This window comes from Perna viridis, chromosome 10 (genome assembly GCF_037379345.1).
Source record: "Perna viridis isolate PV_CMFRI_1.1 ecotype Kerala chromosome 10, ASM3737934v1, whole genome shotgun sequence".
Classification (NCBI taxonomy): Eukaryota; Metazoa; Mollusca; class Bivalvia; order Mytilida; family Mytilidae; genus Perna; species Perna viridis.
Genome location: NC_142454.1, coordinates 35,310,751 through 35,328,861, shown reverse-complemented (window position 1 = coordinate 35,328,861; position 18,111 = coordinate 35,310,751). Strand labels below are relative to the sequence as shown.

General features: G+C 32.2%; 1 protein-coding gene across 5 annotated transcripts in view; it reads left to right on the top strand.

Moving 5' to 3' along the window:
* Positions 1-17,767, top strand: part of LOC148605569 (heterogeneous nuclear ribonucleoprotein L-like) — a 31,713-nt gene extending 13,946 nt beyond the window's left edge. For 2 of the 5 annotated variants that reach the window (XM_088550305.1, XM_088550303.1), the window contains exons 7-17: positions 2,551-2,733; positions 2,931-2,994; positions 6,351-6,419; positions 6,947-7,287; positions 8,222-8,377; positions 8,739-8,860; positions 9,671-9,801; positions 14,761-14,834; positions 15,184-15,241; positions 16,889-16,984; positions 17,350-17,767. In XM_088550305.1, coding sequence (XP_088406431.1) covers positions 2,551-2,733; positions 2,931-2,994; positions 6,351-6,419; positions 6,947-7,287; positions 8,222-8,377; positions 8,739-8,860; positions 9,671-9,801; positions 14,761-14,834; positions 15,184-15,241; positions 16,889-16,984; positions 17,350-17,498 — 1,443 coding nt within the window. In that variant the 3' untranslated portion in view covers positions 17,499-17,767. Of the gene's footprint in view, positions 1-2,550; positions 2,734-2,930; positions 2,995-6,350; positions 6,420-6,946; positions 7,288-8,221; positions 8,378-8,738; positions 8,861-9,670; positions 9,802-10,240; positions 10,315-14,760; positions 14,835-15,183; positions 15,242-16,888; positions 16,985-17,349 lie in introns of all 5 variants that reach the window. The other 3 variants (XM_088550307.1, XM_088550304.1, XM_088550306.1) reach the window with 2 other exon arrangements.
* Positions 17,768-18,111: the final 344 nt, after the last annotated feature.

Genomic DNA, 18,111 nt, shown 5'->3' with positions numbered 1-18,111 from the left:
AGTGGAAAATAAAAACATTTATTATAGCCCAGTGGTTTTGTTCCTGTTTTAAAATCAGCCCAACCCTTTATTTTTGGAAAATTGTTGCAGTATTTTCAACACATTGGGAAAATATTTTTATGGGGACAAACGCGTCATATGCCGATGCGGAACTGAAAACCGATACTGAAATGACAAATACTTACCCCCAATATTCATTAGGTAATGACTCACCAAAAAAACGTTCCCCAGAAGTGAACAAAGTACTATGCCAAGAAATCATGTCTCAGGGAACATCACTGGCTTCTTTACCAGGTTTTCAAAAATTATGCCTGACAATTGAGAATTTTCTTCCCTTCGGGAAAATATTTTTTAACATCTTGGGAAAAGTCGCTAGGGGAAACAGATGACATTCGGCTGCAGAGAAAAGGGTAACAAAATCAATGTAGCCGTACCTACGCAAGTATAAGCCACATCAATTTAATTTGTAGGTTCTCATCCACAAGCAACTTTAATTGGGATGGGTGGGAGAATTATTTTATTATTTTTGCAAGATTTGTGAAATCTTGTGCCCACTGACGAATTCGTTGAAGAACTGGAAATGTGTACTTTTGGTTATGTTTGTGCCATACCAAGGTTTTATTTCTTTAATTCCCCTTATAATATGACTAACAATGAAAATCAGCCCGAGATCTACTGAAAAATATGAAGATATTCTGTAAACATACACCAAATTACTTGTTTTTTGACCAGAAGTGTTTGTATTGTGTATAAGTACAGTCATGACTTGATATGAACATAAAAGAAATCTGGAAATTTTAACCACAGTATAAAAAAAAATAAAGAAATTGGGGCAGGGGGGGATAAGAATCTACAAATTAACTTTAAGTTAAATTTAAATTTAAATTAACTTTAATTTAACTTTAAATTAACTTTAACTTCAACTTTAACTTTAAATTAACTTTAACTTTAATTAACTTTAACTTTAAGTGGCCTTTTTTTTGTATCTCAAATATAGGACATATCTTAAGAGCATTTTATTAAATTAAAAATAGATTTAAACTCAAAATAAAATGTGTTATGAAAAATTTTAGCCACAGAATAGATACAAGAGCTAAGTCATTATATGTTGAAGTGTGCTATGATTAGAAAAAAATCATTATCAAACAAATCAACTTATGGTAGAGTGATTAAATGAATCTTACCTCTCCAGAAATGGGCATCTCAACTTGAATAAAAACTTTAGTACATGTAATTTAAACACTCTTCAGGATAGTGATGTGTTTTAACATTGTAAAAGAGACTAATGAAATCTGTGACTTCACCACTTAGATAAATATCAAAGGAGTTACTTTATAATGATTGGAAGGTGTAATGTTTATAATTTATAATGATTGGAAGGTGTAATGTTTGTACTTTGTAATGATTGGAAGGTGTAATGTTTGGTGGGTAGTCAATCTGGTAAGACATCGAATCTTTAAGGAACAGAAATGTAGAAAAGTCAGATAAGAACACAAAGACTCTTTAATGACCAACATCTGACTGTGGACAGGCACGTGTATGTGGTGGGGTTAAACGAGTTTTATAAGGCCTGAACCATCCTCCCTTTAATGTTACCCTTTACTGTAAGGTAAAAAAAGAAAAGAAACAACAAATAAACACCATAAAATTTACTCAGTAATACATTCAATTCTGAATGACGGAATACCTCAACATACAACATATAGAAAAAAAGAGATATCCAAATAAAGAAGGCTTGCAGTAACTGAAAGCTAGTTCAGGACATATTTTAAAAAATGACAATATCATCCAATTACCAGCATTAGAAATAATTAGTTGATATTCAAAAATGCTGTATTTACTACTAAATACTAAATAAAATAGAGTAGTAATTGAACATATTTTGGAATAAAGAGTCTCCTTTTTTATTCTAATGTGGCATCCATATGAATTTGAATACATGTATATCCATTTCAGATGAAATCAGTTTGATATGAATTACTTACGCTAGGTCAATCATATTTGGTATGCAGTTCACATTAGCATCACTATAGCACAGTTCTTTATGCATTTTATGCATATACCTCACATTTACAATATAGTGACTTTCAAAATTCACATTCAGATTTCCTCAAGGTTTCCTGATTAGGTCAGTTTTATATAAACCACTTATGCTAGGTCCATCATATTAGATATGCAGTTGCATTAGCATCACCATACCACAATTCTATATCTGTTTTACGCATTTGCTCCTGCAGTCGCATACCATTGACTTGTGAATTCAAATATCATGTTAAGATTTTCCCTGCAGTCATGGTTTATTGACTGAAATTTTAGGTTACGGAAACATTACTTTGTCACAGTTCCATATATGCAATCAATAAGCTATACCTGAGAAATCTGTCCATTTTCACTGTGTCAAATAGTATTTATATTATAAATTGCATATATACATGTATAAAAGAAGCATCCATCTCTGATTGTCTCAACATTTATTTGTGATAACAGTTTATTCATGTATTTGTTTAATTATTTGTGCTCTATAGTGATGTATTTTAACATGTGTTGTAGGATGTGATGCATACCATCTGTTCATCATATGGCCAGGTTTTAAGGATAGTAATATTTAAGAAGAATGGAGTACAGGCTATGGTAGAGTATGAGAATGTTGACTGTGCTACCAGAGCCAAAACAGGACTGAATGGAGCAGATATATACTCAGGCTGCTGTACACTGAAAATTGAGTTTGCTAATGTGAGTTCATGTAGAAGTGAAAAATATTCAGAATTGTGATGTGCTTTCAAGATATTTTAAAATGTGCCACATCAATGTTTTCAATACAGTTTTTAGTTGTAAGCTACAGGTATAATGAAAAGGAAAATTATGTTTGCAAAACTTTAAATTAAAATGTTTGAAAAAACAACATGCGATCAGAACAATCTATTTTACAGCAAACAAGATTGAATGTGATAAGAAATGATTCTGAGAGCTGGGACTACACCAATCCAAACTTAGGTAAGTTGTTAATCAATTTGTCACACTTTATTTGGCATTTCGCTTTTTTCTACAATTAAATGAGATATAATTTGTAGTAAAGGAAAAAACTTCCCTGAATTAACTGCTTCTGTCAAAAATATGTTTTATATGTACAGTTGATTAGACCTTTTATTTGAGACATTCAGTGAATTATCTGTTAAACAATATCAAACTTACAAAAGTTAAATTTATTGTTTAAAGCCTTCAGTTATATTGTACAGTTTGTATATTTGTTAATACTCTAGAACAGAGTAACCAAGAACACCCTAACAAATATCAAACTATAACAAAGATATTAATATAGTTGTTTACATGTTAAAGAACATGTTTAAATGGGTTTTCCAAGTTTTTAGGTGTGCCCAACAGAGTAAAATAAAAAAAAAAAATTGGAGCACATAATTTTGTTCAACGGTTGCATCTGTTAAATTGTTGTTATGTTGAGAAACAATTGAAACTAATGCTTGTCACAGAATCATATTACCATATACTTTATGTAATCTGTTACAAATATGTACCTTAAAACAGTCACATTTTCTTCTGAACACATCAGAATCAATGTACATGTAGTGCTGTAATAATGGATTAATTTTCGTGGATTCTGTCAAGTGAACATATTCATTGGTATCAATTTTCACAGTTGAAAAATCATTTGTGTATTGTAGTGTATAACATCAAATTTGCAGGTATCAATACTATTTTTTGTGGTAATTTGTCAAAGACTGAAATAGTGAAAATTCGTACACCACAAACCACGAACATTAATACGTTTACAGTATTGTGTCTCAATGCAAATCCATTAATTTTATTATACATTGTACAAATGAACTTGGGTTCAAAACACAAATGATTAAAAATCTATGTCTGACCTTGTGTCCAAAGCATTTATTTTGAGACTTTGATACCATTGTAAATGTAGAGAACTTAACTTAAACAAGATAATGTGTACTATGATATCCAGAATGGTGCTCATAAAAGAGATCATACAAAAATTGTATTGAAAACAAGTTTTTAAATGTCATTTCATTAGAGCACAACAGTGATTATTTGAATGACATTTCAGAGACAAAAATATTCATCACTTCCATGACTTTCCTGAACTCAATTTTTAAATCTTACAATCATATACATTCAGTAGGACAACATGTCAGCTTTTTGTCACCTATTGTATACAAGTTTTAAAAATGATAGTGTAACAATACCCAATTGACTATACAAATGTTTTTTTATTTAGTTTTTGTTGAACACAATTTAAAACACATGTAACTGTGAAATCATTTTTATACAATATAACCTTTTAATTTTTTTCCAATCTTTGAGAACTGTGAAGCTCTTAAACTTTTCTCTGACTGTTTTATTTAACAGATTCTGCCCCTACCTTGTTTGATACATTAAAACTATTATTAAATGTGTTTATTTACTTCACAATACAAAGTGAAGTTTTCCACAGTCAGCATATTAATTTTAAAACAATCTGAGAGAAATAAGATGATGCTCTGAAATTGATGTTACCTCACCCACCATTAGAAGTTGTGCTTATTTTAGGAATAAGTACTGGTACATAGAAAAGTCAGGAGTTTCACAGTGTAAGCATGAAATATGTACAACAATACACCTTATTATGTTATAACACTGTCTACCAAAGGGTCATACAATCAACAAAGAAACTTGTATTACCATCCAAAACAATGTTACTGTTGCAAAATCACAGCTTAGCGTTTTGGTTTTTTTTGGGGGTTTTGGAAAATATTTCTACCACTGTACTGTTTGAAACTCACAGCGTACCATTTCAATATTTACTTTGGAAAATATTTCTTCCACTATTTTAAATTTAAACACAGACAAATTGGTGGCATTGAAACTTAAACTAAAGAATGTGTGATTTGCTGCATATTCATTACATAAACTTGTGGCAAAGGTTATAGACAACTAAAAAAAAAATATTTTCAATCTTTACTTTATGGTACACAGTGTAAATTTATCATTCACCAAAAACCAGATGTAATATTGGAGAGTTTTTACAGAAAATATGTTGTGACATATCAATATTCTGGTGCATTATAAACAATATAGTACTTGACATAAAACGACTTGCCTGTATTTTATGGATTGACTCCTGGAAAGCAGACTTGGATTAACAAAGCATAGAAAAATGGATATATACAACCAAGAAGATTACCATATCATCACAATTAAGAACAATTCTACAGATACATAAGGAACATTGATACATAAACGTGAGAAAATCATGCTCCTAGTAGCATTTCACAATTAAACTATAAATAAGCCAACAGAAAAGCATTCTTACAATGGATTATAGTAGTGTACACTTGGACTTACAAACATGACCAGACCATTCCCAGAAAAGTATTCTGCTTCTTAAAACAGATAAAAGGATATTATTTACCAGTAAAAGAGGAAAAACTGTCACATGAAGACAAAACTGCATTCACCAAAGTTCAAACTGATGTAGACCAATTAAAACTGGGGTTTTAAACCAACAAATATTACTAGCAATGTAATGATAGTTTTGATTGGTTATTTATTGACAGCACTATGGAAACCTACTGGATGCAACCTCAATGTGCCATGTTTTGGATGAAATGTTGATGCTTAAGCAGGCTTTTGGAGGATCAATGTATTTAAAGAATATATAATTGTAGAATTTACACACACCATTTTAATAAACTGGGCAATAGTACACTAATATTGTTAAGGAGCATTTATTTTGATACATGTATTTTAAGTTGTCTTATGATATTATATTATTATTTATGTATGTGCAGTAGATTTCTATAGTCTATAGATTTAGAAATTTTCTACAGAAAAACGTAAATTCAATAACTTAAAACAGGTAACTGCACATTGTGAATATCTAAACTAAAATAGTAAAAATTCTTTTCTGTATGTTGAAGTTCTTTGATTGATATTACAGCCTGAAAAATTAAATATTTCAAATCATGACATTATTAAAAATAAGCAGTTATTTGAATGTAGGTCTTTTTGATTCCTACAAGTGCAGTGGTTTATAAAAATGTTAGGTAAATCATTATCTAAATAGTCACTATCAGTGGTATAGATAGGACAGTTATCACATTCTAGCAAGCCATTGATGTGTAAAAAGGAATTATGTTTTCATTACCACATCCTAACTATGCATTTCTTAACATTGCAAGTATGAAATTCAGCATACATGATAAGTATGTACTTGTTAGTTGTTACCTGAAATACAGCAATTGGTTAAAAAATAAATAAAACAATTATTGGCACAAAACTAAATTATTTCTGGGTCCTTCAGCTTACCAGGGGAGATAACAAATGTTTCTTTTTGCCTACAGGTAATGAGCCAGCAGGACCAGGTCGTTCTCTTTTACCTGCACCATACCAGGGACAACAGGGACAATATGGTATGTTTTACAGCTCTGCTTCAGGAAGAGTTACCGAGGCAATATTTACTCAATGTGTCTTAAGATCTGTTGAGTTCACTTGACAGTTAATAACCATTTCATGAAATTCTGTTATTTAAAAAAAGCTGAAGAGAGGAAATGCATAGTATTTAGAATGTGTACATGTTAACATAATTCCCATACTTTAGTCTTAGGCCAGTCCATGATAAAAAAAAATCTATGTTATAATCTATTTACATTTCAAGTTAACAAAAGTTACTTAATATATGTTCAGTAAACAAGTCACTTTTGTTAAGTTTACAAAAAGTGCTTAAATTAGGAACACCGTATATTACATGTAGATCACACTTAAGTTTTTTTTTTATGATAAAAATGAAACATGGCTTTATTTCCATAGTTCTACCTTACAAATGTATATTTTTTCTATGTATGGTTTCTGTTATCTTTACTTTTGATAAGTGTAAAATAACCTTGTTGCCAAAAACAACTTGACACAATTCAGTCCTGGTAACCTCTATTGATTGTAGGATCTGGACCTCCTCCACCTAGTCAAGGAGGCTACGCACCCCAGGGACAGGGGTACCAGCAGCCACCTGGTTATGGACCCCCCCCACCACAGGGTGGTTATAGTGGAAGTCAGGGTTATGGACAACCTCAGGGTGGTTATGGGGGTCCACCTCCTGCAGGTGGGTATGGAGGCCCACCTGGACCTCCCCAGGGAGGATACGGAGGAGGTGGATACAATGAAGATTATGGTGGGGGTTACAATCAGGGTCCACCACCCAGGGGACAATATGATGATCGTTACCCACCAAGAGACCGCTATGGAGGAGATAGGGGAGGTTATGGTCCCCCAGGAGACAGGAGAGTAAGTTTAGGACTTATGTTTTGTTTTTATTAGCTTACTTGGATCAAAGGTTCAAATGCACTTTAGCTTTTCTTATGTCCATTGTCTTCTTTCAATATTTGTATCACTCTTGTGAAAATTAATTGGGAATGGTGTATGTAAGACAATACAATCTACTTTTGGTTGTGCTTCAAATAACGAGACAAAAGCCAGAGGCTGATAAGTTCCTGATTTGACAATTTCCAAAAAAACAAACTTTATAAAACTGCAGATGTCAGTGTTTTGAAACAGCATGTACATGTAGACGATTGTTGCCACTGAGAGTGTGTTGGGAAACATATTTTGGCATTTGTCTGCCAAAAATTTATTGGGGTTTGCAAATGTAGCAGGTATTTTAAAATAAACCAGTAACTTATGTTGCAGCTTGATAATATATCTACCAAATTTCTTTTTTTTCCAATGAATGGTTTGGCTCTGTTGAGTCTATAGGCCAATTGTTGTGTCAGAAGCATTAATCACTCTCCTTTAGAATTTTATCCTTGATTCCCAAATTAGTCTGTGCCTTTAGCCATTTTCCCAATGCCCATTACCCATGTCTAAGTAAATACTAATTAAGGCTAGTAGAAATACTGTAGGAATTAGCCTAGTTTTGAAATTGAAGATTCAGGTTAGTGCTGAAAATGTGCTTGGTGCTGACTGGCAGTACCTAGTGCTGTGATAATTTGCAAAAAAAAATAAAAAATATAAAGTTTTTAAGACAAAAGAAAGGAGTAATTATCCAATATCTTTAATGATTTTATTAACTATATCTACGGTGCACATAAGTGTAAATGATTAAACAAGAGTTCCAAGGGCTCAACATGTAAATTTATTGAAGTTGAAAATTGTTAAATTCTTTTTCAATATGTCAATCTATTAAAATCTTATAGAATATAATGTGCTAATTTTTATGCAGGGAGATAGAGGTGGATACAGAGGTGGCTATAATGAAGGGCCCCCATCAGCCAGTGGACTGTCTCAGGGAGCTGTTATCATGGTTTATGGTTTGGATAACGAGATGAATTGTGACAGATTGTTCAATCTGTTCTGTCTCTATGGAAATGTAGTCAGGGTTAGTATTTCTACAAATAAAGAGCAACTCAAGTATGATCATCAAATCAAAAGCTGTGTTGTATGATCCTGCATCCAGAAGTGCATATAAGTGCTGAAGTAAAATTTCATTATATAAAAGATCAATTTTTTTTTTAAATGCTGTGTTTTGAAGTATGGGTGTATGTCTGCTTTAATTTAGCGGTAATTTTCTATAGAATTACAACATATTCAATTATTTTTACTCTGATAGTCATGATTTATGTACAGGGTTATCTTTCAGGTTATTTGTTGCAATTTTGTTTCTCTTTCATGCCATATGCTCATTGCAAATCTTGGATCAAAATTAAAAATTTGACAACTAGGCCTATCTTGCATTACAGATTAAATTCTTGAAATCAAAAGACAATGCCGCTATGGTACAGATGGGAGATGCTTTGGCTGTAGATAGATGTATGAACATGCTGAATAATGCTTACTTCTTTGGAAACAAATTACAGTTGGGGTGAGTAAATTCCTACTGAATGTCTTAGGAAATTACAGTTGAAATGAGTCAATACCTGTTGCAGATCTAATCAAATTACAGTTGGGGTGAGTAAATTTCTACTGAATGTCATAGGAAATTACAGTTAAAGTGAGTCAATACCTGTTGCAAGTCTTATCAAATTACAGTTGGGGTGTGTCAATACCTACTGCAGTTCTTATCAAATTACAACTGGTTTGAGTCAATACCTACTGCAGGTCACATCAAATTACAGATGGGTTGAGTCAGTACCTATTGCAGGTAATGAAATTACAGTTAGGGTTAGGGTGAGCATATCAAATTGCAGTTAAGGTTAACCCTCAAAAAGTCATATCAAATTGCAGTTTGAGTGAATTCCTTACAACAGGTCATGTTAAATGTTAATACCTATTATAATTAATTGACACATTCAACAGCTATATATAGAGCTGTATCAAGATTGATTTTTGTGTCTATACTTGCCCCAATCTTCTCCACTCACCTGTAACTACTTCCCAATTTAAAACACACTTCCTGCTAGCTCTGCTATACAGGATGTGATTCACAAGGCATGAATACTGTCCATCACAGATCTGTGAAGCTTTTTCCATTGTATCTTACTGAGACAGGATTTAGTACAAAGTATTGAGTGTGGCAGAGGTGTAAAGCTTTGAAATAATGACTATGCTGGAGAACTCAGCAGGGTTTAAAATTAATAAATTGTTGGTGTGTGAAAACAATGTATGGATTTGAATAAGTAACTAATTTAATAGTCTAGTATTTGAGTCTAGTATATCGCTTTGTTTTTTGCAGACATTCTAAACAAGCATTCCTTAAGGATGTAGCTAATCCTCATGATCTGGCTGATGGATCCACATCGTTTAAAGACTTTATGGGAAGTCGTAACAACAGATTCTCTAACCCTGAGGCAGCAAGCAAGAATCATATCCTTTTATTGAAACAGTACCAAAATTTACATCTACGCAGATGACAGATAGTTGGAAAGGCCCCACAGTTTTGGGGATATTAAATGTCTCTGGAATGAATAATTGGGAAAATAATTATAAAAGGAAGGGCACTTCCTTAAGGCCCCACAGTTTTTGGGATATTAAATGTCTGGAATGAATAATTGGGAAAATAATTATAAAAGGAAGGGCACTTCCTTTCATGGAGATTGAACATAATATCTTATAACTTACTTGAAAAGGGACATGAAAAGTTCCCTCTTTCTTTAAAAAGAATTAAAATGAGAAGGAGATTTTTGGTATTGTGAGAGAACAGAAAATGTAATTCTGTTCAGTGATGTTACTGGGGTTTTGAAAGATCTGAAGTTATTGAAGCTAAGAACACTTAATGTTAGGTGTTTCCTTAATAACTGTTTAAGAGTCATGTTTCCTACCCAATACCTCTACTTTTACAACACCCCTCCATTTTACTCTGAGGATCAAATCTCTGAGGTATCAATCTGTTAAAATGTACCTGCAATCAAATTTCTTATCGATACAAATACTCTGTTTAAAACACAATTCTAATGCAACATCTGTTGGAATGTCAAACTTCACTGGATAACATTCTAAAATTCCATTATAGACACCCTTTGATTTTCTTTTACAAATGTATTGACATTATTATTTATTTTTATTATGCCCCTGCAACAATAAGTTGGGGGGCATATTGTTTTACCCATAAGTTTTCCAGATTTTTTTTGGAAAATCCTTGAAGATATTGAACTGATTTTTTGTATATGAGTCTTTCATGATTAGTTACAGATCGAGTTAAAGTTTAGTTCCGCTACACTGAGTTTTACCAAAATTGTAGGCCCTGGTCTTAAAAAATTCCATGGAAATAACAGTTTTCCACACTTTTTTGGTGAACTCTTAAAGATATTGAACTGATTCTTTGTATGCGAGTCTGTCATGATTAGTTGCAGAATGAGTTACAGTTTCGTTCCACTACGCTGAGTTTTACCAAAAATTTGGGCCCTGGACTTTAAATATTTCATGGAAATAACAGTTTTCTGCACTTTTTTGTAAACCCTTGAAGATATCGAACTGCTTTGGTATGTGAGTCTGTCATGATTATTACAAATTGAGTATAAGTTTCATTCTTCTACGCTGAGTTTTACCAAATAATGGGCCCTGCACTTTAAAAAGTAGTTTTTCACTTCTTTTTTTTTTTTTTTTTGTAAATGCTTGAAGGTATTTGACTGGTTTTTGGTATGTGAGTCTGTCATGATTAGTTACAGATTGAATTTAAGTTTTGTTCAGCTATGCTGAGTTTTACTCAAAACCACATGCGGGGGCATCATTTGTGTCTCACAGACACAATAACACATCTGACAATCTTTTTTTTACGATATAGCTGTATGAAGGTTAAATGCGGGGGCATCACTTTATCTAGTTTTTATTATTTTTTTATTGCCTTTTTGACATTAGTATTCCATAGTTGCATTAGAAGGGAGATAACTGTATTGTATTTAAGATCTTGGTTTGATGTCTGCAAAGTTATGTTCAATGCAGTTATCTCCTCATTGACTAATGATAAGAAAGATGACTGACGGTATAAGATCATTCAAAGTTATTGTTCTGAGAATTGTTTGTTCGTGATTTTTGTTGGTTTGTATTGTTTTCTTTTTTTTTGTGTTAGTTATTATTTGAATCTGTCTTTTCAAGGCAGACATTTAAGAGTTTTTATAAATATTTATTGAGAAGTATGAAAAATATAACTAGATTATTTAGGCTGGGAATATTCCACACATTCATATATATAGTTCTGATATTGCTTTTCCATTAGTTCAACACATTAAAGTCGATTACCGTATTTTGGTGTGTATGGTGAGCATTTATGTATTGTGCGCAGTGTAATTTTGAAGGTCTAAATGTGTGAAAAAAGTTTTTTAGACTTAGTTTGCAGTAAAATTTTGTAAGACACAAAAATGATATTTTGCACTTGATAGGTCAATTTATTTACCTTGATGCGGTATTTCCTATGAAAATGTGAAGGAAAGAAACTTCTATGCAGACTAAAACATCATGTAAACATCAGTAGCTATATAAATTGGATAATTTTAATTTCGAAGCATGATAAAATTGATACAGGATGTATGAAATGGCTTATAAAACAAAATCGAAAGTCAGGAAAATCGGACATTTCCGGTTTTGGTTTTAACTAAAATTTTAGAATTTTTTATTTTAAAACATACTTTTAAGACAGAAAATTGTAAGAAACAATCAAAATAAGTATCAGAATAATCATTTTCAGCTTTAAAAGCATTTAATAAGGAGGGTTTGACAAAAAAAGGAATTAGTTACTTTTTGGTTTTTAGTTGTTTCGTATTAATTTCTAACCATGCTTTATAAGAAGGAAGTATTGTACAACCTTTGTTTGAAACATGTTATGAAGTCATTTGAACATGATTTGAAGAAAATATCACTAAAAATTTAATACTTAAAGATGCATTTGATGATTGGATAAAATTTCTGTCAGTAACATTTCGCTTCTGATTTGTTTGTTTAAATTACACAATGTTTTTTCACGTACAGAATTCTTTACTTTCGTGGCCAATTCTTACGTATTGATGTATAATCTGCACCCCCATGTTCTGGAAATGATCTCTGTAAAAATGTGTGCATAATACACTCCAAAATACGGTAGAATATGAATTTGAAAATCTCACCTTAATTCTTATACATGGTAAACTGTAATTTCAAGATTAGTTACCATATAAGTGGTTAATATGGCAGTGATTTAATTTTTGTTATATTTGCGGTCTGAGTTGGAACCAGGGAATTAAATCACTTAAAATATTTATGAATATAAAATAGAGTTATTCATTTTTGTCTTACTGATTGTTTGTCTGCCTAGGTTACATTACCCTGTTTTTTTTTAAGAAAAAAATTTCCCCACACCAAAAAAAAACACTTATATGGTATTTGAAATGTAAATGATACCTTTTTTTTACTTCTTAGTTCATGCAGAGTAACAAGGATATAATTCAACAGGTTTTAAATTAGTGTTAATGCATTGATTTTTGACTAACTTCAGATTTGACATAAGAAAAAGTCTTTCATTTAACAATATAAGCTTGTTTGTTTCTTATTGTTACGAACAGCACAAATCATGTGAGCAATTACCATCATTTAAAGTTGGTGGACTATGAACTTTTCTATTAAGCATCAACTCTGAAATTGGATGGATTTGTAGTCTTGGTGAAGCCATTTATTTCAAGGTATATCTCGAAAACTATGTGTGGTAGAGAAAAATGAAGGTGACTGACCTTCTGCTGAAAGAGTTCTACTATAGTCTAAATTGAGTCAAAGTTGAAGGATGACTCTTTATAAGAGTTATTTCCCTTGAAAGACAAAAAATTTTTTGCTTTTTTTTTTTTTTTTTACCATACTTTGATAATCGATGGAATAAAACTTTCAGTTGACAGTGAGGCCTACTAAAGTCAATGATGGGTCAAAGTGGTAGGATGATGTCTTGTTAGAGTATTTGCCCATGTAAGGCAAATTATGTTTTATGCAGTTTTTAGCCAATATCTTTAAAAACCACAGTAGATAGATAAAAAACTTTCAACTGATATATTGATTTTTATGATTTTGCCCATTGAGCCCTTCATTTGTCAAAAATTAAGGACTACTCACTGTTAAAGTTAGCCCTTGAAAGGGGAAAAATGAACCAGTGGTGATTCAGGCTCCTTGGAGCCTCTAGTTTTTATATACAGCTACAAAATTTTGTTTAATGGTATTGTGCTCTCTTCATCTGCAGACTTGTTGTTTTCATGTGCTAATTTGAATATTGTTCTAGGATCTTGAAAACATTTTATAACAAGGTTCCATTCCACAAAAGGAAGGATGGTATTGATGGTGTTTTAAAGTTAGGGACCAAAATAAGACAAAACTAGCATTTCTTTAATTTAACTATGTAACTCATGTATAATTATATAAATCTCTGGGATATTGTACCACAGAGTTCTATACCACAATGGGGATTGTAACTTAAAAAAAAACTAAGGGCAACCTCTCTCCCTAAAAAAAACAACAAAATGAAACAAAATCATTTTCCTAGTTACTTAAGGAAAAGTTTAGGTCTCTGTAAACATGGGGTATATGTACAACGCTTCATATCATAAAGGGAAGGAGAAAGGGACCAGAAATAAATATTTATGTAAATTGTTTATTTCTCAAGTCTAATTCTAACTTTAAAATTTCTGTCACCAATTTCTTAAGTTGTTTGGTTATCCAATTTTGTTATATATTACCTTAAATATGATATAATTTTGCGGTGAAGGCTATTTACATGTTCTACAGTATTCTGTGAAAAACTTACATTAATGTCAACAATTTTATTTGAAAATCATATTCATCAAATAATAGAAGGAACTTACCAAAAAGGTAATCCACCTAATAAAGCTATCTTGAGGTGTGGGAGGTAGTCACAGGGTTTGATCCTTGGCCCATTCTTTGCTTTCTTCGCCTAGCACACCATGTTTTAGGGATAAAGTAACAACTGTTTTGTCTCAAAGTCAGAATAATGTGTATAAGTTGGGTGGCATTTGCCAACCTACAGGCTGTTGATTCTGAGAACTAGCACAGTGAAGTCCTGGCTCAGCATGTATGACTAGTACAAATCATGGTCGGTTCATTTGGTCAGTTGTTCTTGTCTTGAAATACATGAAATATCTACAAAATGTACCTTTGGACATAGAACCATAATCAATCAATCAATATGCCTAAATAATGTTCATTCTTCTTTCGTTTTGAATGCCTTCATTTATAAAGCTGTTTCTTTGTACCTTATTTTCATTCAAGAACTAATTTGTGATAATATGCAATGTCCTGTAGATCAAGTCATTACAGACATTATCACTGAAACATGGGGATTTCCTTAACCCTGTTTAAGTATTGTATCACCAGCTGAAAATTTGTATATGTATAACATACCTCCAGGCTTTACTGAGGATGATGTTATAGAGGTAGCCCTTCACATTTTATTCTTTTTTATATTTTATTTTAAGAAATTTCTTTTCATGATCGTTTATTGCAATGGACATACATGTATACAATATTGTTATTATATACATGTATATTAAGTTTCCTATTTCAAAGTACTTCAGTAAATTTTTGGTGTTATTCACCATCAAGTTAATTTTCATTATAAGTGATGACTGAGCTACATGTGGTATGTTAGAGTTAAATTATCATAGGTGAAAATACAATTTCTTTCAAATGATTTTAAAGCATATTTATGATCTGCTTTCAGGTTTGTGAAGATTAGTTTAATAGGCAACTATTCCATTAATAATGTTTTGTTGTATCTTTCAGCTGTTCACTAATGCAGGAGCTAAACAACCATCAAAAGTAAAGATCTTTCCCAGTAAAAGTAAGTCTTAGTATTGTGGTACTAATTAGGGCCCTGCCCACTATCAACTTTTCTGTCTGGTCATCTGTCACACTTGTCAAACTCTGAAAGTGAAAAAACTAATAACTGGTCCTGACCTGCATTTAGTCTGGCTTGAAAAAAAGTCTGGTCAATACATGGATGGGCTTTTTTTTGTTTTTTTGTTTTTTCTTGAATTAAAAGATGACAATGCATTTGCATTACTAACACATAATTTATGCACATGTTCAGTCAGCACTCAGGTGAAGGGACAAATTCCTGGGAGCCCACAAAAATAACAGTTGACAGGTATGGTCACAAAATTGTGTTCGCTGTAAAACATAATCAATACCTTTTTGAGTTTGCCGCTGCTAGAAAGTGTCACACACAAAAAAGTAAACCATAGGTCATCTGTTTTGTCATTCAAATAAGCAGTTTAATGACCTAACCAGTAGGGCCCTCTGTGATGGTTACAATATCTTTTTTTCTAGTCTTAAAAATTAGCAAATGTTTTTGTGGTTTGTTTTGTCTGTTACTCAAAAAGTATTTATCCAAAAATTATTCAAACTTATAATGGAAATTTGCTCTTCCTATTACTGGTACTGATATACATTTTTAATTCCTTCGGGTAATTTTAACAATCTTTCAAACTCGGCAGTTATTTCAGAAGTAAATGCTATTATGAGTACATACTTTACATAAATTGTAACTTGAACTTTTATTTTTAATTAGTTCAGTGGTATACAATTTGAAGGTACTTGCTGACAAGTTCATGATGGTGACACAGGTTTTTAGCTCACCTGGCCAAAAGGCCATGTGAGTTATTGCCCTCACTGTGTCGTCTGTCGTTGTCGTCGGTAAACTTTTTCAAACATCTTCTCCTCTGAAACTACGCAATAAATTGTAACCAAACTTTGCATGAATATTATTTATAATATGTTTAGCAATCTATGTGTGTGGATTTTTGATCTTGTAAAAAAACATGGCTACTGTTTCTAAAAATAGACCATTGGGGTCAAATTGAAGAATTATGCAAACAACTCAAAAACAGTTGGGTTTAGCTAAAATATGGCAGGGATTAAAATTGTTGAGCATGATGGGATTACCTACATGTACCTAAATGCCGAAATTTTCAGAAAGATCCATTGACGAATGAATGAGTTATGGGTCTTGAAATGGATTTCTTTTTTTAAATCTCCTCTTAGACAACTTGAATCATTAAGTGAATATTTGTAAAAATGGATTACCAAAACTAAAGAATCAAATGAATCAATATCAACCAATCAGCAGTCACATGATAGAAAATGTTACCAATCATTGGTTTAACTGATATAGGATTACAATTATAATTGCATGGATCAGTTCAGGTACTGTACATCAAAAGAAATTAGAAACCATTTGACTCCTTTGGATGAAACTTTAATTGACTTGGTTATTATGCTCAAACTGTGGAAGTTGGGTGTACTATTGGTGTGTCACATCATGGATTTGATTTCAGCTTAGGGTGACAATAACTTCCTGTTTGATGATATAGTTTAAATTATATACTGGTACCTGTCTTTGGTTTTTGGGGTTTCACTGGTGGGCATTTATTTGCTCACAGATTTCTTGATTTTATAGTCCCACTGACCTTATTTACACTATTTGTAGGTGAGAGAAGCTGTACTGGTCTCTGTGAGTTTGAGAGTAAAGCATGGGCTATAGAAGCTTTAATCCTGACAAACCATGTCTCTATTGATAATCCAAGTATGTATCTGCATTGTTATACACTATTTCGTGCCTTTAAACATGAATAGGCTACATTTTGTTCAGCTCTGTTTGAAAGTTAAAATGTCATACATGTAAATGATACAAATATGACATTTAACTATTTCTATACTATAATTTTATAAATATTCTGATAAATATGCATCACATTGTATCATTGTGTTGACTCTGGTTTACTATGTAGTCCAACCACTTCTTATTAGTTCAAATAGGAGTATAACACCTATTTACATGAATCATTGTTTTGGGGGGATGTCACGTGACAAGACTTGCAAGCCCTTTTGTCAGAACCTCTTTTGTACATATCAACCTTTAAATACAGTTTGAATGCTCTTTCTTTTCAGCTGGTAAAGCTCCATTTATCTTTAAGTTGTGTTTCTCGCCAAATACCATCTCTGAAGTTGGAGAGAGAAGAGAAAGGTCTGAGCGAATGAGGGGTCGTGGTGGTGGCGACAGAGGACCTGATCGTGGTGATCGAGGAGAAAGAGAATAGAAAATGGTTGTCTTAGTGATAGAGGAGACCGTTGTTCTTGTTATGTGTATGTTGTACAATGTGTGATGACCAATCATGTTGGACATGAAATCTCGGGACAAAATGTGTTTTAAATGATAATATTTTGGTTTACATGTATGACATTACTTTTTCATGTAGGGGGCCATCTGTTTCGTTGTCAATTTCATTTGAACATTTTATAGTAACATATACATGTTAAAAAAACTACTATACATTGTATGTAAGAATAAAATTTAAGTTTTACAGTCTTCATAACTAACTTTCCAGTTCACAGGCCTAAAATACATTTTTCAGAATTTTTTGTGTAGTGTCTGTTGGCCTGTAGTAGTTAATTAAACAGGCCTACCTCCATTTTTACAAGCCTTGGGCTTCAGACTTGCTTAATCGTGAAGACTGGTTTTAAGTTTTTTTAACTCTGATTGGAAGTTGGACAACACACACTTACACAAAATGTACTAGCAGTCCCTGAAATTATTTATACCAGGAACATTTACTCTAGCATATTATACCCCAACTCAAGAACTAAGTCTATCATTCCATCTGGCTTACACCTATCATAACAATGTGCACATTTTCATGTTTAGTCCCAAAA